This window comes from Oncorhynchus mykiss, chromosome 8 (assembly GCF_013265735.2).
Source record: "Oncorhynchus mykiss isolate Arlee chromosome 8, USDA_OmykA_1.1, whole genome shotgun sequence".
NCBI lineage: Eukaryota > Metazoa > Chordata > Actinopteri > Salmoniformes > Salmonidae > Oncorhynchus > Oncorhynchus mykiss.
Genome location: NC_048572.1, coordinates 55,592,561 through 55,620,493, shown reverse-complemented (window position 1 = coordinate 55,620,493; position 27,933 = coordinate 55,592,561). Strand labels below are relative to the sequence as shown.

General features: G+C 41.3%; 1 protein-coding gene across 2 annotated transcripts in view; it reads left to right on the top strand.

The window, feature by feature from the left end:
• Nucleotides 1-5,559: 5,559 nt before the first annotated feature.
• Nucleotides 5,560-27,933, top strand: part of LOC110530170 (retinoic acid receptor RXR-gamma-A) — a 47,092-nt gene continuing 24,718 nt past the window's right edge. For both annotated transcript variants that reach the window (XM_021613030.2, XM_021613029.2), the window contains exon 1: nt 5,560-5,873. Coding sequence is in view for 1 of the 2 variants with exons in the window: in XM_021613029.2 (XP_021468704.2) it covers nt 5,843-5,873 (31 nt within the window). In the remaining variant the exon portion in view is untranslated. The remainder of the gene's footprint in view (nt 5,874-27,933) is intronic.

Genomic DNA, 27,933 nt, shown 5'->3' with positions numbered 1-27,933 from the left:
CTAGCTAAAATCTTTGACCGGTCATCAATCAGGCGGCACTGGCAGGGAGCTAGACTTCCAGTAAAACATGGTGTGCTTTTTTTGCGTGACCAACTCCATTGACTCTTACATTGCACATAAACAGGTCACAGCTGTGCTGGGCTTTGGGTGTAAAAGTCGACACAGCCGATTCCAGACCAAACGTGGCCCCCCTGCACCGTGGGTTCTTCTAATCCCTGCTGGGCGGCTTTCCACTTCTGTTCATCCCCTTCTGTCTCCCTCTATACCTTGACACGGCGAAGCAGGTGTCTCCGGGCCCTAATCTGATTGGCTCCTTCAGGACAGCTCCGTCTTAACCTGAGTTGGTCTCGGCGAATCCCTGATCCAGCCGCCTCTTTTACAACCGTGGCACTAAGCCAGACCGCTGATCCGGTATTCTTTGCACGCATATACGATGCAATGGGATGGGATTATTGTGACATTTTCAGTTCATTGGTGTCTAATTGGTGTATATCTTTTGTTTGGGAGACATTAACCATCATTTCAAATAGTGATTGTGGTTAATCTTAGGTCAGTTAGGACTGGACCACATCAACGCATCCTTGCGTGGTCTGGTCTGATTTACTGTAATTACCTATGTTAACCCTCTAGAACCTGGGGATTAACAGGTTAATACAATGTGGAGACAGACCGTGTTCCCTTTGAGCTAACACCTGTAGAAAATGGATTAGGACTTGGAGGAGTCGCCATAGGAGCCACTCATGTTTCAGAGGCCTTCTGGAGATGAATGGCCTTCCCACTGGGCACCCACTGGTTGAATTGACATTGTTTCCACGTCATTTCAATGACATTACGTTGAACCAACGTGGAATAGACGTTGAATTGACATCTGTGTCCAGTGGGTTGGTCGTTGGAGGGGGTGGAAATAAAGAAGGTTTTCATGGTTCAATGTTATAGGAAAAGACTGAGACATAACACTTTTTAAAGAACGCTGCATGTGGGCTGACGACCACTCTTGAATAGCAAAGTCCTACATACATGAAAAGTACCTCGTTACTCATGGTCTCCTTACTATATATCATCACAGAAAATATATGGCACAGACATAGTGTAGGTTCCTAGAGTGTTGCTCTTGTAGATGCCAAAATATTTGAGATGGCATGTGAATATGAAATTCCATTGAAATGAAAAGGAGGCTACAAACGACTATTGTGGTAAATGTTTCAATCTTCTTCTGTAACTGCTATACCATTATGTGTAGATTGAGCATGGTCAGGAATAACCCTGACCCTAATTAATTGTGATATACAGTATTTAAGGTACAGTTGGCACATGGCACTTATTTGCTTTTTCCTCCAAAATGCCAGGATATCCCTTGCTCTCCTTTTATTATCCACTGCTACATTCTGACCTATTGTTGTCACAGGTTTTCATTGGCATTGTACTTTTGAAAATAATTATTCTGGCCACTATCTTGTTTATAAAGGAAGAGGCTTGAGTGTTCCTCCAATTTGGCAGCGGGCGGGTACTCTCTTCCTCTGTTAGTTGATGGTGTGCCCCCCGGTTCCCTTTTCTGGCATTCTTCAGGCCCTATTGATTTTGCTCTGTTGTTTCCTGTCAAATGTCCTCTTGAAGATGACTATTTTAGCCCACTGTTTGGCCACTGTGCTGTGCTTCAGGTGGAGTTCTCAAGGGAAGGGCCAGGTGATTTCCTGTTGTTTGTCTCCCGATTGTTCCCAGAGGTACTCTTTGTTTGGTCTGTTTGCTGGAACTGTAGGAGTTTTCGTGAGCCACCCTAGTCCTTCCTCTTAGTCCTAACCCTTGAATGTTTGCAGATATGTAAAGGTGGAAGCTATATGGTGGAAGTTTCGCCAATACACTGCCTATATCAGACCCTTCGGACCAGGGAACATTGAGGGGTTGGTAGGCCAATGGGTAAGAAAAAGGAAGCGAATTGGGACAGGCTGTTGTTGGCCTCATGTACCAGACTCATAGGCTCACTTCGTAAGTCACAGCAGCTGTTGAAAGAGACTATGGAAGCCTGAACATGGACCGGGCGGACACATTTTGTCCTCTCGGTCGTTCCCCTACTTAACTGCATGGGATCTCTCCAACGGTTGTTCTGCTGATTAAATGACCAGAGCATGCTATCCATCTGGTTAACTGCTCAGCTGGCTTTCACAATATTCCCCTTTTGTCTCGCTGCCTCTGAGTTATTGCTCAAGGTTTTTGTTGTTGAAGCAATGCTCATTTGGATGCAAGGAGCCTATAAACCAATAGGCCCCACAACCTCCATAAGTTCCCATTTGGATTAGCTGATTGCTAATGATGTCCACTCTCCCTGAAATTTTTACCTCAGAAAGTCCTCTGGTTTTCTAATGTGATGAATTGGACTAACATTTTGATGCCCGGCTCTAGTTTACAATCCATTTGGATACGTTGTTGGATGACCTGGGGACTGGAAAACAATTCCAGCTTTGTTGGGGTTCCTCAGGGTTGAGCGTTGGGCCCATGGTGGACGCTCATGTGTTGATCAGCGTGTCATGGGTCAGGTCCCATGAGCCCGGCTGACAGATCTGTTGAATAAGATTTATGACGGACTTCCTGTGCGTCATTGGAGCGCTGAAACGAGACACCAGTCATGAGGTAATGCTACTCTAGCTGTCTTTCCTGTTGGTCAGCCCAGGGCTTTCTCCAGTAAAACTAACGTTAAGACGGTGTCTCAAAGTAACTGCAAGGTCTCCTTTTTTGTCTGTTTGTTAAAAAACAGTTTGGTGCCTAACAAAAATACAATATTAGAGATAAGTAAGTACAATTCTTGCTCATCTTAATCAAGTCAAGATCTTAGAATGACACAAGCTGGTTGCAACTTTGAATTTCCACAGACTTGAATGTCCACTTTCACCTTGAAATACCAAAGTGTCTTCATCTGGCCATGTTGATTCAATATGTTGACTCACCAATCCCTGAAGGGTAGTATTTCTGTATTTCTTGAAGTTTTTATTGATTTGGCCAAACACAGAGGGGCAGATACAGCAAATTAATGAAGAAGTGGCCCCTTTTACAAGACTTCAGAGGAGAGCAAAGGTCCCGTCAAAGAAGGACAAAGAGTTCCTTGATAAATGACGGCCATCTTTTCAAACGCTGATGAGAAACCAAACCTGAAATGGAATCCCCAACTGTCCGTTAGCCTCATCAAGCTTATAGCAACATATTCAAAACACTGTACTGTCTAGCTATAGATCTCATGATACACCCTCCTATCCTGAAAATGTCACTGACATGGGTTGTTTTTTGTTTGTGTCTATTTAACTCGACTGGACGCATGGAAACTTAGCTGATGCCAAAGAAAGGGCTCACAATGGAAAGTTGGGTTGCACGTTTCATCTTTTGTGCCCGGAGATTGATGATGTATGAGATTGATGATGTTCTACACGCCTGTGCTGTCTGTTCCCAGTCCATGTGTGCTGTGCGGCAGGGATCCACTCAGCAGCAGTGTGGGGGGTTGATGATGGAAGAGGGGGAGGGAGCTCATAGAGGCATGATGAGACTCCGATAATGAGTTCACGGCAGATGGAGAAGACCCAGCCAACCAAACCGACCGTTCACACAGACAAACACACAGACAAACACACACACGCAGATGCACAGGTCACGCTTTAAGACACATTCACACACAGACAGTCGAACACACACATGCACATACAGTCATATCCACATTCAAACACACACACACACACTCAATCACACACTCAAATCCATATTTATGAAGATACAAACACACACACACAAACGCACATCCCTATCTCATAACCTCATATTTATTTAAATCCCCCTCCCTCCACTAGTTAACTGTGGTGGTTATAATGCTCATGTTGTGTAACAGACCAGACCGATACCTTTGTAACACTGACAATAGAGGAAATAAAGTTATTCTGCACATATCGTGGGCAGATGCAAAATGCAGTAATGGAATCAATTTTTTTGAATCATCATGTACAATCATCCTCTCCTGCTACAACTATTCAATGTGCACTTTACCCAATGAGGACACTATCGAGTGAGCTTGCTTCACTGGGCTATATGAGGGAAAGGGAGGGCTGTGGTGGTCACTTGTCCTTCTCAGCTCTCTGTTGGGTTAATGCTTCATCTTAGGTGATGCTATATGGTGTTGAGGGTGGGGTCTGTTGCGTCCGTGCTTTTCAATGGCTTTCACACAGCCTATTGTTGTGGACAAGCATCAATGCTTGCTCCTGTTTAAACCACTTCTGCAATGATTTAAGTCACATTATTTGATTATGTTGAGGTTTTTTATTTCTGAGATTGAAATGCACACAGTCAGGCCTATGTGTTATTTTTCATGATTCGGGAAACACACACACGTGCCCACATGCACGCAGACACATACAGTACACCCACAACAACCAACTTTGTTTATTGATTGTTATTCACAATGTCCCCTCCTGTTTCGATTTTGAACCATAAATAATCCTATAGTTTATCTGATGGTAAACGTGATTCAAAATAGAATAGTCTTCTGCCACTTAAAACCGTGCTGTGCAATGACACTGAGTAACAGGGGACAATGTCCTAGACCATGTGGCTCCATTAGTGGGATAAAAGCAAGGTTGATAAATAGTATTTTTAGTCCCCTTCTTCGACTTTCATGAATTTACATGATCTAACGGGGGGGGGGGGGGGGGGGGGACACACACAAATGAAAAGACGCCCGATTAGTGTGGAATGAGTTGGAAGAAAAGCTATTCATCTTTGTTAGCATCCTCCTGTGTTCTTTTATGGGTCGGTTTCCAAGAAGGGGGAGCTGGGGGAGGCTTTCCCAGCCAGGGAGCAGAGCGGCGACTGACGGAGTGGCCAGCCACGGTGCTTGCGGAGTGTCCCTGTCACCCCCACGAGAGTTCAAGATTGTGAATGTTGGTGACTTCTTAATAACCTCCCAGGGCAGTGGGAGCACCACACCCTTAAATGACCCCTCCTCACTCTTTCGAAAGATCTTGGGTGGGGGGGTCCAAGGGGGTCTTCAGACCTTCCATCAGTGGTCAAACGTAGTATTACTATAGCCACATCCCTTTGGAATTTGAAGAATGTTCACTTTAATTCCTCAATGACATATTAGCATATTAACCTACATATTGACATTCTCTGATTTAAATATTTAGCTGTGCAAGAAGAAACATTTGAATACATATCGTCCTCATTTGGAATGCCAAAATGTAGCCTAACAGCAGATTTTAAGTGGAAAGCCTATTTTTAAATGTAGGCCTAGACTACAAGTAACCAAATAGGTTTAAAGAGAAACCACATTTGATAAATCATGGATCTCACATTGAATCAATGGGATTCTCATTCAATTCTAACGCAATGCCATTATTTTAAAGCACAAACTATTGCCATGTAATTTTCTTAATATTGGTGATAAGACAAACAGTACATTTTTTAAAGATGTTTTAACCCATATCTGCAATTAAAATGTCATACAGGATTTGCACTCGTTTAAACAGTTGGATTTATAAATCTTCAATTTGAGCTTTTATCCTCTCTCATAATAAAATGCATTGACAGGCTGCGCGAACTATCAACATCTGTCGCTGTATTTGGTGGGCGATGGCTTTGCATGGTGTATCTGTGTCGGCAGATTAAGCAAATAACGTTATCATTTTGGAGAATCCCATTTTTTCAGCCACCCACTCCACTTGGCCCCTCTGTGTGGTAGTCCAACCAGGCAACTGAGAAGAGAATAATTCAAGCCGGGAACGGCGTTCACAGAGATGCTGCTCTGACGGCTAAACAAGAACATCCATCGTTGAGAGAAAAAACGGACGAAAATAATAACTCCCATACAGTTATGGATAATAATGAATCGTGTCTACATCTAAGTAAGTACGCTTTTCCTCACTCTTTAAAGTCTTCGGACACGAGCGGTAGGCTAAATCCCGCATAGGCTGCACTTGCAGTTAGTTATCTGGGTTGTTTGGGCAATCGCGTGTCGTTTGATAAACGGAATTATTTTTGCACAGTGGACTTTACACCCGCTGGCAATAAATCATGCGTGGCAATGTTATTTATCTATGTAGTTAACACTCGTCCCGCGCCTAATGTATAGGTCTATTGACAAGAAGGCAGTGTCAATGCACAACAAGTCAGGTGATAACTTATCTTAGTCTTGGTCAGGGTTTGGCACTTTCATTGCGCTTATGTAATTTATGGCTATTTTAACGCGCTTCTTGTTAAACTGTTTGATGGGTCTTATTTATGGGTCTGGCTTGGCAAAGAAGTGCTTATCCATGCGACAGAATGATACATTCACCCACCTCGTCGCTGTTCTAGAGGAAAGTTAAAACAAGACCACCGTGAGAGAGTCTGACTTTTTTCACTGCACACTTCTCTTTAGTTGACCACACTTAATTGGCTGACATTGTTCTGATTGAATCATCATAATACCTTCTATCAAATAACCACGAAGTGCCCACACCACAAGCAATGAAATAAGAAGCCATGTGGTCCTAAAGACCTCGTCTGTCTTTCTATTGTAAATACGTATCATTTTCTATTCAATATTCTATCCTATTGCATGTCCTCGCATGATACAGCCGACTTTATATCGTTGCCTTATGCATATTTCGATTTTAGAGTTCTGAAAGTACAGGTCATGGTTACACTACTATAACACCACCTATTGGCAATCAATAATTCATTCAAGGAAAACCACACATTCAAATAAAACCACGAAGAGTGTAGCCATTTACATTTGGGGATAATTATCAGAACAAACATGAATACATGCATACATTAAACGACAGCCTTCTATTATAGTATGCATGAATTATTCTGAAAGTCTCCCAATACATTATTTCCTCATGCATTTTATGTATGTGCAATCACATGCTCATATTGCTACAGAAGGCCTCCTTTTACTTCACTGGTTCTCTCTCTCTCTCTCGCTCTCTCTCTCTCTCAATTCAAGGGGCTTTATTGACATGGGAAACATATGTTTACATTGCCAAAGCAAGTGAAATGGATAAACAAAAGTGAAATAAACAATAAACAGTAAATATTACACTCACAAGTTCCAAAATAATAGAGACATTTCAAAATTTATATTATGTCTAAATACTGTGTTGTAACAATATGAAAATAGTAAAAGTACAAAAGGGAAATGGGAATTTACAATGGTGTAGTGTATGTTCTTCACTGGTTGCCCTTTTCTTGTGGCAACAGGTCACAAATCTTGCTGCCGTGATTGCCCACTGTGGTATTTCACCCTACAGTAATGGGAGTTTATCAAAATTGGATTTGTTTTCTAATTCTTTGTGGGTCTGTGTAATCTGAGGGAAATATGTGTCTCTAATCTGGTCATACATTTGGCAGGAGGTTAGGAAGTGTAGCTCAGTTTCCACCTAATTTTGTGGGTAGTGTGCACATAGCCTGTCTTCTCTTGAGAGCCAGGTCTGCCTACGGCAACCTTTCTCAATAGCAAGGCTATGCTCACTGAGTCTGTATATAGTCAAAGCTTTCCTGGGTCAGTCACAGTGGTCAGGTATTCTGCCACTGTGTACTCTCTGTTTAGGGCCAAATAGCATTCTAGTTTGCTCAGATTGTTTTGTTAATTCTTTCCAATGTGTCTTTTTAGTTTTCTCAAGATTTGGTTGGGTCTAATTGTGTTGCTGTGTTGGGGCTCTGTGGGGCCTGTTTGTTTGTGAGTATAGCCCGAGGACCAGCTTTCTTAGGGGACTCTTCTCCAGGTTCATCTCTCTGTAGGTGACGGCTTTGTTATTAAAGGTTTGGGAATCACTTCCTTTTAGGTGGTTATAGAATTTAACGGCTCTTCTGGATTTTGATAATTAGAGGGTATCAGCCTAGTTCTGCTCTGCATGCATTATTTGGTGTTTTACGTTGTACACTGACAATATTTTTGCAGAATTCTGCATGCAGTCTCTCTCGCTCTCTCTCTCTCTCTCTCTCTCTCTCTCTCTCGTGAACAAATCAGTGTTAGGCAAGTTTGCCTTTATGGGTTCATCCCGGTTTTGTCTCCTCTGCAACAGTGGACTTTGCTTTATTTGAACTTTGCATTGGTCAGACTCCTGCTCTTCTCCCACTGGGCACAAACTGGTTGAATCAATGTTGTTTCCACGTCCTTTCAACAAAATAAATCAATGCGATGATGTTGGATAGATGTGGGAAGCTGATTGGATTTGCAAAAAGTCATCAATGTCAAGTAACTTCTGGGTTTTGTCATTTTTTTCCCCCCACCCAACTTTGAACCTACAGTAAATCCAATGACATGGTTCAAAGTCTTGTTGATTTCACGTTGAATTTCCACTAGTTGACAACTCAATAAAATGACAATCAAAACGTTGAAAGGATGTCTGTGCTCAGTGGGATGTGTGTATCCGTGAAGAGGAAAAGGTCCACTGGGTCTACCTGGATAGTCCAACCAAAATGAAAACGTGAAAGACAATCAGCAGCTCCTGTGGGACATTGAAAGTTAACTTAGAAAACGACTTTACTAATAAAAACCAAAACGTATATTGATTGATTTAATTGATTAGACAACTAGGAGCACATATAATCATCATTTTGTGGGTGCTTATCTTTGTCCTCTTTCACACATGTACAAGTGTGTATTTGACACGTCTGAATTGGAAATGTGTTTTTTTTGCGTATCCTCAACTCTCCCTGAGACACCCTCAGAGAGAGGGGTCACGGCCAGGCTTAGGCATTATCAACGGCGAACCTGGAGCAATTTGTTAGGTGCCTTGCTCAAGGGCACATCGACAGGTTTTTTATCACCTTCTGGCCTTTCGGTTGCTGGGCCAACGCTTTAACTGCTAGGCTACCTTTTTATTTTTTATTCAACCTTTATTTAACTAAACAAGGAAGTTAACAACAAATTATTATTTTACAATGATGGCCTACCACGACATACCCTAATCCGGCCGATGCTGGGCCAATTGCGCTATGGGACTCCCAATCACAGCCGGTTGTGATACAGCCCAGGATTGAACCAGGGTCTGTAGTGACACCTCTAGCACTGAGATGCAGTGTCTTAGACCGCTGCACCACTCGGGAGCCCTACCTGCTACCCCCCAATACAATGGAAGAAAACATCTTAGTTGAGTAGGAAGCAGCCATGTTGGCTCTATTCACGACTGTGAGTGTACTGATCTCTTCTTGCAGCAAGCAGTCAAAGAGAATGAGAATTCATGTGGCCAAGTCATTAGGGTTTTTACTGCCAATGGTGATCAGGAAGGCTGACTTGGGATCAGCCCTTTTAACAACACAAGGCTACTAATACTCTCGTCCACTGACTGAGCCGCTCAGAGAATGCAAGAGAATGGTTTGAGGCTATACGATTACTGAAAATATGCATTTAATAGCACCATTCATGCATTTCAAACGACTTGAAGGTGTATTTAAGCTGCATGTCAACTATCATGTTTTCTTATGCCAGGCTATCTGAGGATAACTTCACTATTAACAGCAACTCTTATTTTCTTTCGGCCAAAATATGACAATACTGTTGGGGTTGTAACAGCAGAACTAGAACTATCAGGTAAATCCGCAACTCTGAACCTGAGTAGTAGAATTTGTAATAGACATATCCTCTCAAATCAAATCAAAATGTATTGGTCACATACATGTGTGTAGTAGATGTTATTGCGGGTGTAGCGAAATGCTTGTGTTTCTAGCTCCAACAGTGCAGTAATATGTAACAAGTAATATCTAACAATTTCACAACAATACACACAACGCACACACATCTAAGTAAAGGAACGGAATTAAGAATATATACAGTAACTATATGAACGAGCAAAGTCAGAGCGGCATAGACTAAGATACACTAGAATAGAATACAGTATATACATATGAGATGACTAATGCAAAATATATACACACTATTAAAATGACTAGTGTTCCATTTATTAAAGTGGCCAGTGATTAAAATCTCCCTTCATGAGTTATTTATTACACCATTGACATCCTTCTCAGTGCTGACCAGGTTTGTTTAAAAAAAAAGCACGGATGGGCAACTTTAATGGGGGTGCGGGCCACAACAAAAGTGGAACTCATGAGGGGCCGCAGTGGCTCCTGGGTCTGTGTACCCACATCCATATACGCCCTCCACCTTGCGAGCAAAACATTTTAGCGGCCCCCCTCGTGACAGTGAAGAGAATTTTGCAATTTTATAACTTATTTCATGCAATTCTACTAATTTTGCCATTGGACGGATAGAAGAATGTGCAGGTTTACAGCTAATTTCCTACAATTCTACACAATTTGCCATAAGGTGGAGGCAAATGTTTGCTGTTTTTTATACGATAACTGATGATCAATGGGCCCCACCTAGATCGGTAATTCAAACTTGCTCACTACAAGTTTAGATAGCTGGCTGCTAGACTAATTTACCAATCTAAAAAAAAAAAAATGCCGACATGGGCTAATTGAGTGACTGCTGATACACAACCAAATCTCAAAATTGCACCTTGTATATTATATTATTCTAACTCTCAACGGTAAGTTGAGACCACGGTTTTCTTTATTTTTTTTACTATTTTCTACATTGTAGAAAGACATAAAAACTATGAAATAACACATGGAATCATGTAGTTAACAAAAAAAGTGCTAAAAATATATTTGAGATTCTTCAACGTAGCCACCCTTTGCCTTGATGACAGCTTTGCACTCTCTTGGCATTCTCTCAACCAGCTTCATGATGTAGTCACCTGGAATGCATTTCAATTAACAGGTGTGCCTTGTTAAAAGTTAATTTGTGGAATTTCTTTCCTTCTTAATGCGTTTTAGCCAATTAGTTCTGTTGTGACAAGGTAGGGGTGGTATACAGAAAATAGCCATATTTGGTAAAATACAAAGTCCATATTATGGCAAGAACAGCTCAAATAAGAAAAGAGATATGACAGTTCATCATGACTGTAAGACATGAAGGTCAGTCAATCCGGAAAATGTCAAGAACTTGCAGTTGCAAAAACCATCAAGTGCTATGAAGAAACTGGCTCTCATGAGGACCGCCACAGGAAAAGAAGACCCAGAGTTACCTCTGCTGCAGAGGATAAGTTCATTAGAGTTAACTGCACCTTAGATTGCAGCCCAAATAAATGCTTCACAGAGTTCAAGTCACAGACACATCTCAACATCAACTGTTCAGAGGAGACTGTGTGAATCAGACCTCTATGGTCGAATTGCTGCAACAACAAAAAACACTACTAAAGGACACCAATAATAAGAAGAGACTTGCTTGGGCCAAAGAAGACGAACAATGGATATTAGACCGGTGGAAATCTGTTCTTTGGACTGATGAGTCCAAATTAGAGATGTTTGGTTCCAACCACTGTGTCTTTGTGAGACGCAGAGTAGGTGAACGGATGATCTCCACATGTGTGGTTCCCACCGTTAAGCATGGAGGAGGAGGTGTGATGGTGCTTTGCTGTCAGTGATTTATTTAGAATTTAAGGCACACTTAACCAGCATGGCTACCACAGCATTCTGCAGCGATACGCCATCCCATCTGCTTTGCGCTTAGTTGGACTATCAACAGGACAATGACCCAGAACACACATCCAGGCTGTGTAAGGGCTATTTGACCAAGAAGGAGATTGATGGAGTTCTGCATCAGATGACCTGGACTCCACAATTAACTGACCTCAACCCAATTGATATGGTTTGGGATGAGTTGGACCGCAGAGTGAAAGAAAGGCATCCAACAAATGCTCAGCATATGTGGGAACTCCTTCAAGACTGTTGGAAAAGCATTCCTCATGAAACTTGTTGAGAGAATGCCAAGAGTGTGCAAAGCTGTCATCAAGGCAAAGGTTGACAACTTTGAAGAATCTAAAATGTAAAATATATTTTTGGTTACTACATGATTCCATACAGTATGTGTTATTTCATAGTTTTGATATCCTTACTATTATCCTACAATGTAACGAGTAGGTGTGTCCAAACTTTTGACTGGTACTGTATATATCATTTTGTTTTTGTCCGCAGGCCTACAAGTTTCCCATCCCTGATAAAAAGGTTGTTACATGTGTCATTTTGAAAATCACAGGGAAATGATGTTGTGGTAAAACAGTTAGACGCAGGTTTTGAAACAGATGTCACTGAATTATACTCAGCAGCAGCATAGTAAGAAGAGGATATGAATAAGTCGTTCAGATTCCTCGGAAATCTAAAAAAAAAAGTCCCCCAGTTATACTTTGTTCACTATTTATAAATATATAACACTAGCACACATCCTTCCTACTTACGCCCCCTTAATTGCCCCAAAACTATATAGAACTGGGATGGCAGCGTGATTTCAGTGTTGAGACTTCCTTATATCACTGAATAAATCAGCCTCAGTTCATATGGGGCTTCACAGACAGACAAGACGGACAGACTGGTGACAGACAGAGAGAGCCAGACAGACAGCAGATGAGCAAACATATAGATGGACAGATGGACAGACGGATATAGAAGAGAGAGACTTAAAAACATCTTCAGTAGACCAAGTTAGGCTGTCTGTCTGGGGTGAAGCCACATGAACTGATGTTGATTCCTTCAGTGCTATTTGAGCGGTGCTCAAAAAATGTAGTATCCACTTCTGCCTCTCCTCCAGGGAACTAAGACCTGCCGGGAGAGGAGCCGTAGCTCTCCCTTCTCAATACCTCTCTCTCTCTCTTTGTTTCTCCCTCTTCCTCCCTCCATCTCTCCACAGACACAGAGGGATCCAACGGTCCAACATGGGGCTAATGTTTCATTGACAATTATTTGATGATGTCCCTTAATGGGTAGTACAAGACCCATGGTGTTTTGGGTCCTGGGTGCTGAGAGGCCCTCTGTGCTGCTGTGTTTGGAAAGGGGTTAGGAGATAAAGAGAGGGAAGAGAGTGGGGAGATCAGGTGGCACCTTCAGTCCTTCTCTCTCTCGCTCTCTTTCTCCCTCTCTTGCTTGGCATTCAACAACACACCTGTTTCTTATCAGCTATCAGTATGTAGCTTGGTACTTGTCGAATCTGTGTGTGTTTGTGCATGTGGCTGCGTGTGCGTGTGAGAACGCTGTAGTTGTGTGAGAACGCTGTAGTTGTGTGTGTCTGTGTTTCATTCCCTCCGTCCGCCCAACTATGTCTTATGTGTGTTAGTATCTAGTTTAATTACCCAGGACCCTCTGCTGTCTGTCTGACCTAGATCCATCCTATAGGAACAGCCTCAGGTCTCTGTCTGTCTTGTCATCATTGCCTGGTTCCTACCATGCTCTATGGTTTCCAATGCGCTTGCTGCTGTGGGCTACACTCCTCCACCTGACTCATTGTGTTTGGATGCTATAACCATCATCCTCAATCCTACATACACCATTCTGTTCTTCATTTTTTCATTTTATTGTCATTTGTTGCCCCTCTCTCTCCTTTGCTCTCTCTCTTTTTCTTCCTTTCTTTCTTTCTTTCTTTCTGAACAGGGAACTCAGAAATAGTCTGGACAGAAATAGAGTCAGGGCCAGGCACTATGCTCTGTGGCGACTGTTCTATACACTGGCAGGCTTGTGATTCTGAATCAGTTCCCTTATCTAATTGTCATTTTTTTCTGCCCCAGTCTGGGCCAATCCTAGTGCTTCAGTATAGTGCAGCTCCACAGATCGAGAGGGGCTCGAGGTTGGCTTCACTCTTTATGTAAACTTCATAATGTTGTAGCCTCTTGTAGGATGATTGGGGAATTCAATAGACTAGCCAGTATACCATATAGATGATAGTCACTATATTACTATGTCATACAGTAACTTCTTGTATTACAACATAACGTCTCAATATAGAGATGTTTATCAGCTTGTTTTTGTTGTGCGAGTTCAATTGGGGTCAGACATAGCAGCCGGTTTCTTAGAGAAAAATATCATTGACGGCACAGTAGCCCCAACAGACGCGTGAAGCCTTGGAGAAACATACAGTTCTGTTCAGTAGCTCTATAGATCAGCATCAATACACTGTGTCCTCCAGGACCCATCCCAAGATAATCCTCTTTAATCCTGCAACAACTGGCACAGTCCACCATCAGACCCCCCCGCCCTCTACACAACACACAAAGGCATCTACATAACGCACACTCACACACACTTACGCAAGCACACACACACACACAGGTACATAACACACACACGTACACACTCCCTCTCCGAAATCCACAGACGGCGGGCCCGTCCTCTGCTACCCCCTGGCCACATGGCATATGACAGCCCCCCCACCACTACTCCCCCTCATCACCCCCCTCCTCTGTTAATCAGTACATGAAATAGACACCAGGATGGAAATGTAAGCCTCCTATGCAGAGAGAGAGAGCTCAGCAGACCACGGTTTCTGTACAGCAAGAGCCCATTCGAAATGTAGCTTGGTACTTGTCGAATGACTTTATGCATTGCGACTGATGTTACACCATACTTAGAAAACGGACTCAATAAAGATCCATGGAATGACGGTGAACATGTATGAAATGGTGATTCGAACGCCTATTACCACATGCATTTGTAATCGCCTTATGTCACTGTCACATGTCCAAGGCTGTTTATGTAAATACATAAACAGCTGTAAGTTACATGTGTCATGCCTGTTATAATGACGGTGCTGCTGATTGGTCAAAATAGTTATATAAAAACACACATTTAGATTGGTATGATTACAGATGTAACGGAGTTGACATGTCTAAATGTAAGGGAGTTGACATTTCTCACGTGATAATTGAACAATTAAAGAGTCAAACTACAATGTAGTGTAGGTAACATGATAACAGTCAAATGGTGCAGTTTAGTATGATACTAGAGAGGTACTCTGCCTTGGTTACAGTACATTATGCCATATTATACGAGATACGATACGACATTATATGAGATGGAAAATGGAGTGCCGAAAAAGTGCCAACTCCGCATAGAGTTCAAGTAGTCTCGGGCCACTACATACACAGTATATCAGTAGTTTACTCTATATTCCCATTAGTAACCATTAGCAAAGTTACTGTGTCTTCCCATGTAATACTGAGGTGTTTTACCAATGAATGTGATGCTTGGACTTGGACTGAAAGGACTCGCTATGTCCTTTCTGTCTCCTCACATACTTAGACCATGCAAGTTAATGATGTCTGCTTGGCTGCATCTTCTGTCATTTCAACAGAGAAAAGTCTGCAAGAGACTTTAACGAAAAAGCAACCCAAGGCCCCACTAGGGGGTTTGAGAGCCCACCCGACAGGATAGAATTCCCTCCTTTTCTAGGCAAAATCCCTTAAGACGCACATAACAGGGACAGAGACTGTGTGTGTACACAGCAGACCCGAGCAGGTCCGGATCCAGAATTGTAAATAATGTCACGGGTCTTTGTCGGATCTGATATGATTGTCACGGGTCTCGTTATGTGTAAAAAAAAAAAATTCAACCCGACTGCTGCAGTAGAGAGAGACAGTGTGTATAATTTATGCTGCTGTTCTTTGCTTTTCACGAGAGTGTGTAGCTTGTTGTTGTTGGCCAATTATAAGTCATCAAAGCGGCACTAGGCTACAGTCATAGAGCCAACCGTGTGTGGAAAAAGTTAGGCGATAACGTTACAGTATTTAATCAATATAATTCAAAGTTAAAGGAGAAGGATAGGCTACACCGACCAAGAGCCAACATGTAGGCTGATACTTTATATTCCGAATGGAGTTATTTGTAACTATGAGAACGTGCACGCACCGCAGCCTCAGTTAGCCTAGCTAGCTAAAGTTAGCTAGCTTAACTAGCTTCTCCCGGTTTGATGCAGTCAAGACAGGTACTACGTCATCATATTGGATGATAAATAACCTAGCTATGGCAGATATTTGTCTACTATAATGCGAGTCGGCTTGGTTGGTTGCGGTCTCTCGTTTCTCTCTATCCCTCCTCCACGTTCCCCATGTCACTCGCTTACACTCACAGTAGCTGACGCACACAGTATGGCCCCTGCTAGAGCATCACCTCTACCTCCTCTCCTCACGCATTATCAGCTCCGGTTAATAAAGTAGCTTACGTGTATTTTTTCTCCTGCTTCCCTCACTCGGATCGGACTGGGTCAGGATCTGACTAGGTGTATACGGAACGGGTCTAGTTATCATCTGTGCGTTCAGAACGGGTCTCTATATATATATTGAAAAAAATAATTGATGCATATTGGGTCTGGATTTTTTTATTTTACCATTATTTAACTAGGCATGTCAAATTCCCCAGTGGGATATTCCCGTTTTGGAACAGGACCCGTGAAGGTCTCTACAGTGTTTCAGGAAGATGCACACCCTCTTGGGACTGACATCATTTTAACATGACATTGAAAATCCTCTCCTGTCTTTCATACACATTATATGTATTAATATAACCATATTTCTGCTTCTACTTTATATTATACATTTGATTTTGGGGTAGCCTATATTATTTGAAACAGTGTATTTGATATGCCTACCAAGGCATATGTCTTGCACAGTATGCTCTGTAATTATTTTATGTTTGAATATGCACCAACTTAGTGAAATGACATTAGTGCTGCTCTCCTACCAGCTGTGTTTTTCAGTTGACTTGTAATTGCTCTGTTTGTTTCGCTGTGTATAAAGCCTCATCTGTAACATAATGGCCCAGCCACTCTGAGAGAGATGAGATGTTGCCTCTGATAGAAGCTGGGGCCTAACAGACATCATCAACTATTCATTCCCTACACACACATTGACAGCTGGGCGTGCTGTAAATAACCAGGTTGGAGATGCTTACAGGGGGTAAGAGGATTATACAGTCCCTGATTGATCTGACATTATCTTAATTTTGACAAGAATGAGTGGGCTCTGTCTCCACACACAATACCAGGTCTGGTCTAGGATCAGTTTTGCCTCTCAGATAATAATTAACTTCTACTGAGAGGCTTTGTGAATATCCTCAGGCCAGACCAGAGCCTTACGGAAGTAAGCTTTATGTGTCATCTTTTTGAGTGTGGACCCAGTTTGTGGACCCATTTTGTTTGTCAGAGCCCTATACTACAAATGTTTGAGGAGTTAGCGAGGTAACGTTGGTCAACTCTGAGTTCAACTTGGGATGATTGGTACCAATGAAAGTGGCTCACCTTTTAGTCAGGTACATTTCTGTGTCAACGAGTCTTTCAGAACTAACCTGCTCCGAAGCAGGCTAACTCAGGGCTAACTACATTTATCCTGATTGAAGTGTCTGAGCCACGAGTTGAGGACAACTTCAATCATATTCCCTCCCTCCCACAAAGATTACATCATCATCCACTTCTTTTGAGGAAGACAACATTTTATTAATTTGTATGATACAATGCAAATATTTTATCGATAGGAGTGGGGAAAAAAGGTGCTTGTGCATTGATAACCAAGGTAATAAAATAAAGATTGCACTTCTAAAAGTCTATTTCACACCGTAACCTGCTGAATTTGCAAGTTAACTTTAATTCAATTTAGATTTCGGCACAAATGAAAATGACTTGCCAATGCATTGATGTTTAAGCATTGTCTCAATGAAGAGTTCGGTGATCGACTAGCCACCTGTGACATGCACGCGCAGTTAGCCTGCTAGAGTGACACAGCGGTCTAAGGCACTGCATCTCAGTGCAAGAGATGTCACTACAGTCCCTGGTTTGAATCCAGGTGGTATCACATCTGGCCGTGATTGGGAGTCCCATAGGGTGGCGCACAATTGCCCCAGCGTCGTCCAGGTTTGGCCGGGGAAGGCCGTCATTGTAGAATAAGAATTTGTTCTTAATAACCTTTTGTGACTAGGCGGCAGTATTTTCATTTTTGGAAAAATAACGTTCCCATAGTAAACGGGATATTTTGTCAGGACAAGATGCTAGAATATGCATATAATTGACAGCTTAGGATAGAAAACACTCTAAAGTTTCCAAAACTGTAAAAATATTGTCTGAGTATAACAGAACTGATATTGCAGGCGAAAGCCTGAGAAAAATCCAATCCGGAAGTGCCTCATGTTTTGAAAGCGCTGCGTTCCAATGCGTCCCTATTGAGCAGTGAATTGGCTATCAACCAGATTACTTTTTCTACGTATTCCCCAAGGTGTCTACAGCATTGTGACGTAGTTTTACGCATTTATGTTGAAGAATACATTGTGTAAGTGGTCACCTGATGGCTCTCAGAGTGATTCTCGCGTAAAATACAGAGGTAGCCATTTTTCCAATCGGTCCTACTGAAAAACCAATTGTCCTGGTGGATATATTATCGAATAGATATTTGAAAAACACCTCGAAGATTGATTATAAATAACGTTTGCCATGTTTCTGTCGATATTATGGAGCTAATTTTGAATATTTTTTGGCGTTTTCGTGACCGTAATTTCCGGTCGATTTCTCAGCCAAACATGAAGAACAAACGGAGCTATTTCGCCTACAAAAATAATATTTTTGGAAAAAATTAACATTGGCTATCTAACTGGGAGTCTCGTGAGTGAAAACATCCGAAGCTCATCAAAGGTAAACAATTTAATTTGATTACTTTTCTGATTTCCGTGACCAAGTTACCTGCTGCTAGCTGGACAAAATGCTATGCTAGGCTATCGATAAACTTACACAAATGCTTGTCTAGCTTTGGCTTTAAAGCATATTTTGAAAATCTGAGATGACAGGGCGATTAACAAAAGGCTAAGCTGTGTCTCAGTATATATATCACTTGTGATTTTCATGAATAGGAATATTTTCTAGTAATATTTATGTCCGTTGAGTTATGCTAATTAGTGTCAGTCGATGATTACGCTCCCGGACCCGGGATGGGGAGTCACTAGAGTCAGCTGACTTGCCTAGTTAAATAAAGGTTTAAAAAAAATTAGCGGCAGGCGGACGAGCAATATCCACTGTCATAGTACAGATGAAGCCTGAGCTGGAATGGGAAGGTAACGGAAGCTGGTTAGCTTTAGAAAACCATGAGTAGATCTAGCTTGCTTCTTAGGATACCCCTCAGGCCTGGAGGCTACAGGCTTAAACACTGTTTATATGATTTACTTGAAGAGCTCACCAATAGAAATTATTATAGTGATACGTTCTGTATCTCTTAATAAATACATTTTAAAAAACACATTAAGCCAGATGATGTTTGTATGGTGGCATACTCAAGTACATTCATGTGTGTGCGTGTTTTTGGTTTTACTATCCTTGTGAGGACCAGAAGTCCTTACAAGGATAGTAAAACAAAGAAAATTCGGCCAATTTGCCGGTCCCCACAAGGAAATGTTAGGGTTATGTTAGGGTTAAATTAGGGTGTCACACCCTGACCGTAGATATCCTTTTAATTCTCTATTTGGTTAGGTCAGGGTGTGACTAGGGTGGCAATCTATGTTTTCTATTTCTTTTTTGGTCGGGTATGGTTCCCAATCAGAGGCAGCTGTCTATCGTTGTCTCTGATTGGGGATCAAACTTAGGCAGCCTTTTTTCCACCTTAGTTTGTGGGATCTTGTTTTTGTACTGTTGCTTTCCAGCCCTACAGAAATGTGCGTTTCGTTTTTTTTCTTCTTTGTTTTTCTCGGTGTCATCAATAAAAGAAAGATGTATGCCTACCACGCTGCACCTTGGTCTACTCCTTCCAACGACGAACGTAACATCGGGTTAGGGGTTAAAGTTTAGATTTAGGGTTAGGGAAAATAGGATTTTGAATGGGAATCAACTGTTCGGTCCCAACAAGGATAGTAAAACAAATGTGTGTGTACTTATGTGTGAGAGTGAGGGGCCTCTTTCCTGTTGGAATGTGACATTGAGCAAGCATTAATATCACAGGGGGGGGATGTGTAAAGAGAGTGTGTGAGTGTGTATTTGTGTGTGTGTGTGTACCACTACAGCTGCTTGTAACACACACATGATCATGTGCTGCCAGCCCGTTGTCTGCATTGGAAGGGTCAAACCCCCCTGCAGAATTCAGAGGTGATCGGCTGCAGACATGAGAATCATAACAGGTGTTGAAGATTCCAGAGGAAAAAATGGAAAGCGACTTAATTGACGTTAGCCAATCAGAGTTGGAAATGTATGGAAACTACCAGTCCCTGATGCTCATTCCTGGCGTTGACAGTGAGTAAAATACAGTGCATTCAGAAAGTATTCATACTCATTCATACCCATTGACTTATTCCACACTTTGTTGTGTTACAGCCTGAATATATTTTTTCTCTCTCACCCATCTACACACAATACTCCATAATGACAAAGTGAAAACATTTTTTAGAAATATTATCAAAGTGTTCACACCCCTGAGTCAATACATGTTAGAATCACGTTTGGCAGCGATTATAGCTGGGCACTCAGTCTACTCAGGAACATTCAATGTCGCCTTGGTAAGCAACTCCAGTGTATATTTGGCCTTGCATTTGAGGTTCCTGCTGAAAAGTGAATTTGTCTCCCAGTGTCTGTTGGAAAGCAGACTGAACCATGTTTTCCTCTAGGATTTTGCCTGTTCTTAGCTCTATTCAGTTTCTTTTTAACCCAAAATAATCCATAGTTTTTGCCAATGAAAAGCATACCCATAACATGATGCAGCCACCACCGTGCTTCAAAATTGGAAGAGTAGGATTCAGTGATGTGTTGTGCTGGATTTGCCCCAAACATAGCGCTTTGTATTCAGGACATTTTTTGCTATATTTTACTTCAGTACCTTATTGCAAACAGGATGCATGTTTTGGAATATTTTTATTATGCACAGTTTTCCTTCCTTTCACCATGTCATTCAGGTTAGTATTTTGAAGTAATCACAATGTTGTTAATCCATCCTCAGTTTTCTTTTATCACAGCCATTCAACGCTGTAACTGTTTTAAAGTTACCTTTGACCTCATGGTGAAATCCCTGAGCGGTTTCCTTCCTCTCCGGCAACTGCGTTAGGAAGGACGCATGTATCTTTGTAGTGACTGGGTGTATTGATACACCATCCAAAGTGTAATTAATAACTTCACCATGCTCAAAGGGATATTCAGTGTCTGCTTTTTTAAATATTTATCTATCTACCAATAGGTGCCTTTCTTTGCGAGGCATTGGAAAATCTGCCTGTTCTTTGTGGTTGAGTCTGTGTTTGACATTCACTGCTTGACTGAGGGATGTTACAGATAATTGTATTTGTGGGGTAGAGAGATGAGGTAGTCATTCAAAAATAATGATAAACACTATTATTGCACACAGAGTGAGTTCATGCAACTTATTATGTGACCTTTTAAGCACATTTATATACCGATATCGATATCCGATGTTTTTCTTGCCCCAGAAAACGCTACCGATTTGAAACATTTAGCGGCCTTCTAAGCATTCTAGTACAGTTAAATAGTTAACACACACACATGGACGTCTAAGGCACTGCATCTGTACAAGAGGAGTCACTACAGTCCCTGGTTCGAATCCAGGCTGTATCAAATCCGGCAGTGATTGGGAGTCCCATAGGGCGGCGCACAATTGGCCCAGAGCCGTCTGGATTTGGTCGGGGTAGGCCGTCATTGTAAATAAGAAATTGTTCTTAACTGACTTGCCTAGTTAAATAACGGTTACACACACACACCACACACTGCGATGTACTATTCAGGAATTTACCGCCATAGACAAATGTAATTTCCATCCATTTTAGTTGAAAAATGAAATATACAAATTGATTTATAACGCATTTCTTATACATTTGTACATTAACTTGTATTGAATATTATTTTAAGGGATTTTTAAGGTTTTTCTAATATTATTAATTCAACACGATGTCGGAATGTATAAACTTGCCTTGGTGACAGCTGAAAACATTTATTTATCATGAAAAATAAGATATTTCCAACCAACCTGTTTGTGAGATTATGAAAACAACCATATGATTTCCATATCTAAAACAAATAAATGTATGTAAATTATACATAATATACTAATTTACAGTGCCTTGCGAAAGTATTCGGCCCCCTTGAACTTTGCGACCTTTTACCACATTTCAGGCTTCAAACATAAAGATATAAAACTGTATTTTTTTGTGAAGAATCAACAACAAGTGGGACACAATCATGAAGTGGAACGACATTTATTGGATCTTTCAAACTTTTTTAACAAATCAAAAACTGAAAAATTGGGCGTGCAAAATTATTCGGCCCCCTTAAGTTAATACTTTGTAGCGCCACCTTTTGCTGCGATTACAGCTGTAAGTCGCTTGGGGTATGTCTCTATCAGTTTTGCACATCGAGAGACTGACATTTTTTCCCATTCCTCCTTGCAAAACAGCTCGAGCTCAGTGAGGTTGGATGGAGAGCATTTGTGAACAGCAGTTTTCAGTTCTTTCCACAGATTCTCGATTGGATTCAGGTCTGGACTTTGACTTGGCCATTCTAACACCTGGATATGTTTATTTTTGAACCATTCCATTGTAGATGTTGCTTTATGTTTTGGATCATTGTCTTGTTGGAATACACATCTCCGTCCCAGTCTCAGGTCTTTTGCAGACTCCATCAGGTTTTTTTCCAGAATGGTCCTGTATTTGGCTCCATCCATCTTCCCATCAATTTGAACCATCTTCCCTGTCCCTGCTGAAGAAAAGCAGGCCCAAACCATGATGCTGCCACCACCATGTTTGACAGTGGGGATGGTGTGTTCAGCTGTGTTGCTTTTACGCCAAACATAACGTTTTGCATTGTTGCCAAAAAGTTCAATTTTGGTTTCATCTGACCAGAGCACCTTCTTCCACATGTTTGGTGTGTCTCCCAGGTGGCTTGTGGCAAACTTTAAACTAGACTTTTTATGGATATCTTTAAGAAATGGCTTTCTTCTTGCCACTCTTCCATAAAGGCCAGATTTGTGCAATATACGACTGATTGTTGTCCTATGGACAGAGTCTCCCACCTCAGCTGTAGATCTCTGCAGTTCATCCAGAGTGATCATGGGCCTCTTGGCTGCATCTCTGATCAGTCTTCTCCTTGTATGAGCTGAAAGTTTAGAGGGACGGCCAGGTCTTGGTAGATTTGCAGTGGTCTGATACTCCTTCCATTTCAATATTATTGCTTGCACAGTGCTCCTTGGGATGTTTAAAGCTTGGGAAATCTTTTTGTATCCAAATCCGGCTTTAAACTTCTTCACAACAGTATCTCGGACCTGCCTGGTGTGTTCCTTGTTCTTCATGATGCTCTCTGCGCTTTTAACGGACCTCTGAGACTATCACAGTGCAGGTGCATTTATACGGAGACTTGATTACACACAGGTGGATTGTATTTATCATCATTAGTCATTTAGGTCAACATTGGATCATTCAGAGATCCTCACTGAACTTCTGGAGAGAGTTTGCTGCACTGAAAGTAAAGGGGCTGAATAATTTTGCATGCCCAATTTTTCAGTTTTTGATTTGTTAAAAAAGTTTGAAATATCCAATAAATGTCGTTCCACTTCATGATTGTGTCCCACTTGTTGTTGATTCTTCACAAAAAAACACAGTTTTATATTTTTATGTTTGAAGCCTGAAATGTGGCAAAAGGTCGCAAAGTTCAAGGGGGCCGAATACTTTCGCAAGGCACTGTACCTCAAAAATATGGGTTGTGATGGAAATGACAAGGTGTGGTGGAAATGACATGGTGTGGTGGAAATTACATCTATGTAAAACAAAAAATGTATGAAAACAATATTTTATTGCAAAGATTTTGAACAACAACCATTGTTGAACATTTAATTAATATAAGACACAGTAAGATGACAAAATACTGTAACTAGCACCTTTTCAACATGAGAGCAATGTTTTGTCCTTGACTACACTTCGATGCTACAATTCTTGCACCTATATATAGAGGGAAGAGTTAGTTGAGAGCTACACATGTTTTATTTCATGTATGATTTTATGTCCTGCTTTGTATGTACTGTATAGTGAGTTTCCAAGTGTATCTAAGGCTTAGAAAGAGAGCAATGTTCCTCCCAGACCAAGGCATCCAGCTCCATGTGCCTTTTGGTCACTGGATGGGGCTCAGGGACAAGTCCAAGCACAGCTGAAACAGCTGCAGTGATGTGGAAAGGAACAGAAGCAACTGAGTATCCGCCAAGTTATCTCTCCTGGACTGTCGGTGACGATCTGGAAACACAGGAAATTCTAAAAGTTATGCACATTCGGAATATGTAATAATAGCATAGTCTAGTGATACAGAGTGTGGTGATACTATGTTTGTATAACAAATGTGAGATTCGACATAAAATAACCCATAACTATTACCTGTTGTATCTTCATTGTCCCACAGATTGTCTCCAGGTGATCTTGGTAGGAGGGCCTCCATGCTCTCTATCTCCTCTAAGATATATAAAAGCTTGATAGCTGACTGATCTTTTGACAGTTCCTCAAATATAGTTTTTCCATTTGGGAGGTCCTTGCCACAATTCCATCTGCTCTTCGTTTCACAGCTGCTCCTACCCCATCAACTGGGCATTTTCCATGTCCGGCTTCTAGGAAATTCCATGTAACTCTCTGGAAGCCCATTTCAAAGAGAAGGGTGGACAGTATAACTTTTTTTGGACCTATACTGGGTTGTAAGGCCCATCACTCACAAAGTGTACAGCAGTAGTTGATGGGCAGAGCTCAAGGAAGTAGGGCAGTGTTTTTGAGAGATGGGCCCAGATAGCAGAGGGGTCATGCCGCATAAAAAAGAGCTCAGTGAGCAAAGTGAAACTGTATCATTTGTGATATATCCAACACAGGTGTGGAGGGTCACCTGCTTGTGAGAATCACCAAAGTGAACTGCCTGGAATTCACTGGTGTATTTACACAGGGAGTTCTCTGCAAAGGCAATGTGAACAATGACCTCCTCTTCCCCCAGAGTGTCTTTTAATTCTCTCAGTTTGGAGTATTGGTGTCGAATATTGTACACGTGTTTCCCCAACTTCTCTTTCAATCCTTTGGAGAAGTCCTCCAGTAGAATCTGCAGTGTTCCCACATACCTTTTCTTTTATTGTTAAATGGTCAGTGAACTTCTCCATGTTTCCTTCTTTGTTTGTTTTTCTCTCTCTCTCTTCAGCCTTTTGTTTTTCCACTCAAACCACCATATCTGCTCACCAGCATCAAAGTCAGATGTTTTAAGCTCTTTGGCTTGGCAAAGGGAGCACTCTATATACCTGCACTCTGTCTTCAGGTTCCCACAGCACAAAGACTCAATAAGTTTCCCAATGTTGCTGCAGCTGATCACTTTGTGATGCTGTAGTTTGTCCACCATGAACTGGAGGTTGGCGTGGGTTTTGCAGAGGCACGTGTCCCTATCTTGGACTGCTGGCTTGACAACCCAAAAAGGACTTATTTTGCAGAATTCACAGTAGGAAATGTGAATCTCTGAATATTCCCTCTTAAACTTCTGATAAAGGTTCTGAATTGTGCCATTCAAGAAGAGCTTCTGCTTTGTCCTCTTGTTCCTCGTTAGTGTGTCCTTTTCCCCTGTTGCTCTACTGTTGTCATCACGTTCATAGAATCTAGTGATTTTTCTCTCCTGTGGCAGTGCTAATTCTGTTACACTGATTTTTCCTGGAGTATTGAAGACTTGAGGGCCTGTTTTCATTTGCCCTCATTTGTTTTGCTGAAAATTCAAATTCTCTGTTTGCGGCTATGACCAGGCCATACTTTCTCAGGATGTTGCCTCTGAGTATTTTTTAAGCCACTTTTTATACTTTTGTTTTAACTCTGCATTTTGAAACAATAAAATCCTTCTCATTATTCTTCAGAGTTCCCTTCATTTGCTGTTTTGTCTTTGGGGAATCTTGTCTCTCCATTTTGTCCATCAGTCGATCATACCTTTCTTTGTATTTCTCAGCTTTACTTAAAGCATTATCAAGTTTAACATTTGTCATACCTAGATCTCGGTATGCTTTTGAGCGACCTCTTTCAACCTTTTTCCTTCCAGCAAGTATTCGAGTTCTCATTCCTGTTGCAGACGATGAGGAAGGGGTATCAGGGCGTGCATCAGGGGCAGGTATGTTGGCCTAATGTTCTGGCTGCAAGTCATCTGGTGACTGAGGTGGTGTGTTGCCTAATAGGTAGGTTTCCATTGCAACTGTTCTCTTTCAAGTCTGTCTTCTATTCCGTTGGTTACATTTCCATCGCCTTCTCTGGCATCTTTGGTCTCGCTTTGTAAGCTCAGAGATAGATTTCACTTCTCCCTTCTCTTATTTCTTCCAGTATCGCTCCCTGTCTTTTTGCAGATGTTCCTGGTATCGTATAGGATACTTTTTTTGTTTTTGTTTCTATATGTCTGTGACGTCTGTGCTGTTTTATGTGGCATCTACAACTTAGTTTTCAACGTGTGCACACCTTGGAGCATTTTCTAGATTAAATGAATTTTAAACATGATAAAATAAGCCTAAAGTTTAAAAAAATGTAAGATAATGGATTGTTGTCATTTCCACCACTTTCTGTAATTTCCACCACACTTAAGTTTGTGATGGAAATGATTGTGATGGAAATTACACTTCTACAGTTTCTGGAGACAATTTACAACCTGCTTAGCATGCTTTGGTTAGTATTACAGCTAGTATATAGTTTACACTAAATACATAAAATATCACATTTCTACCACAAATTGAAGAAATTATAGCCTGTTTGGAAATGACTGACAATTAAAATATTCTCTACACAAGCAATATTTACCTTTCATTTTTTCTTCAACTTCTGGACATCACATCTGGAACAACTGGAACACTGCAGTCATGTGCTTCTGTGTCACAATATGTTTCCATGGTAACTAAATTAACATTCTCTTGAAAAAAACTTTATTAATGAGGAATTTGTCCTCAGTGGTAGAAATTACACAACAACCAAATTACAGGTATATTTTGTTTAAAAAACAATATAAAGGACATACTCACAATAAATATTGATATAGATTTTATTTAATTGATCCTTTCTGTAGTAGATAACATAGTTTAATGTGTAATTATTAATGTTTTCTCATCGAAAAACATAGAAGCTTAAAAGTCTGGGTCAGGGACAAGGGCAAAATAGTGAAATTGAGGTATAAAATGCATCTGAAAAGTAACTAAAATACTTGATAGAGAGGTGTTTAAAAAAGTCTAGGGTGATTCCAGTGTGAACTTAACATACAAATATTTATTTATTTTTGATAAAATCCCCAAAATTGACCCGAGGACATAGAAGTGCCCGTTGTTGCAGAATCACTCTATTACTGTGTAACTCCGGTAGGGCAGCATCTGAAAAATAGCCCAGTTGGAAGTGTGTACCGGTGCTCGACCAGTCGGCGAAAGCCAACATCACCCACGACAGAGAACGGTTGATTGTCAAGGGCAATGAATTCCATTATCTTGGCTTTAATGGATTTCGCCTTTGAGTTGTCTCGCTTAAATGTTCTTACTCTTTCAAATGACTGCTCGACTTGTTGACTGCTCGATCTACACAGCAGACATTGTGGGCTAGGTTAGGAATGCTGTGTTGCACATGTAGCGCAACATTTTACATGGGGTCATTACATCATGTTATATAGGTATGCACGTCAGCTTTGACATCGGTTCTTAACAGTGGCGTTAAACTAGACATCGGGCCGATACCGATGTTGGCATTTCTACTTTTTTTACCGATTCTGATATGTTCACCGATATATCGTGCATCCCTACGCCTTGATGTCCTTTGGGTGGTGGACCACTCTTGATACACACGGAAAACAATTGAGTGTGAAAAACCCAGCAGCGTTGCAGTTTTTGACACACTCAAACCAGTGCGACTAGCACCTACGACCATGCCCTGTTCAAAGGCACTTCAATCTTTTGTCTTGCCCATTCATTCTCTGAATGGCACACATACACAATCCGTGTCTCAATTGTCTCAAGGCTTCAAAATCCTTCTTTAACCTGTCTCCTCCCCTTCATCTACACTGATTTGAAGTGGATTTAACAAGTGACATCAATAAGGGACCATAGCTTTCACCTGGATACACCTGATCAGTCTATGTCATGGAAAGAGCAGGTGTTTCTAATGTTTTGTACACTC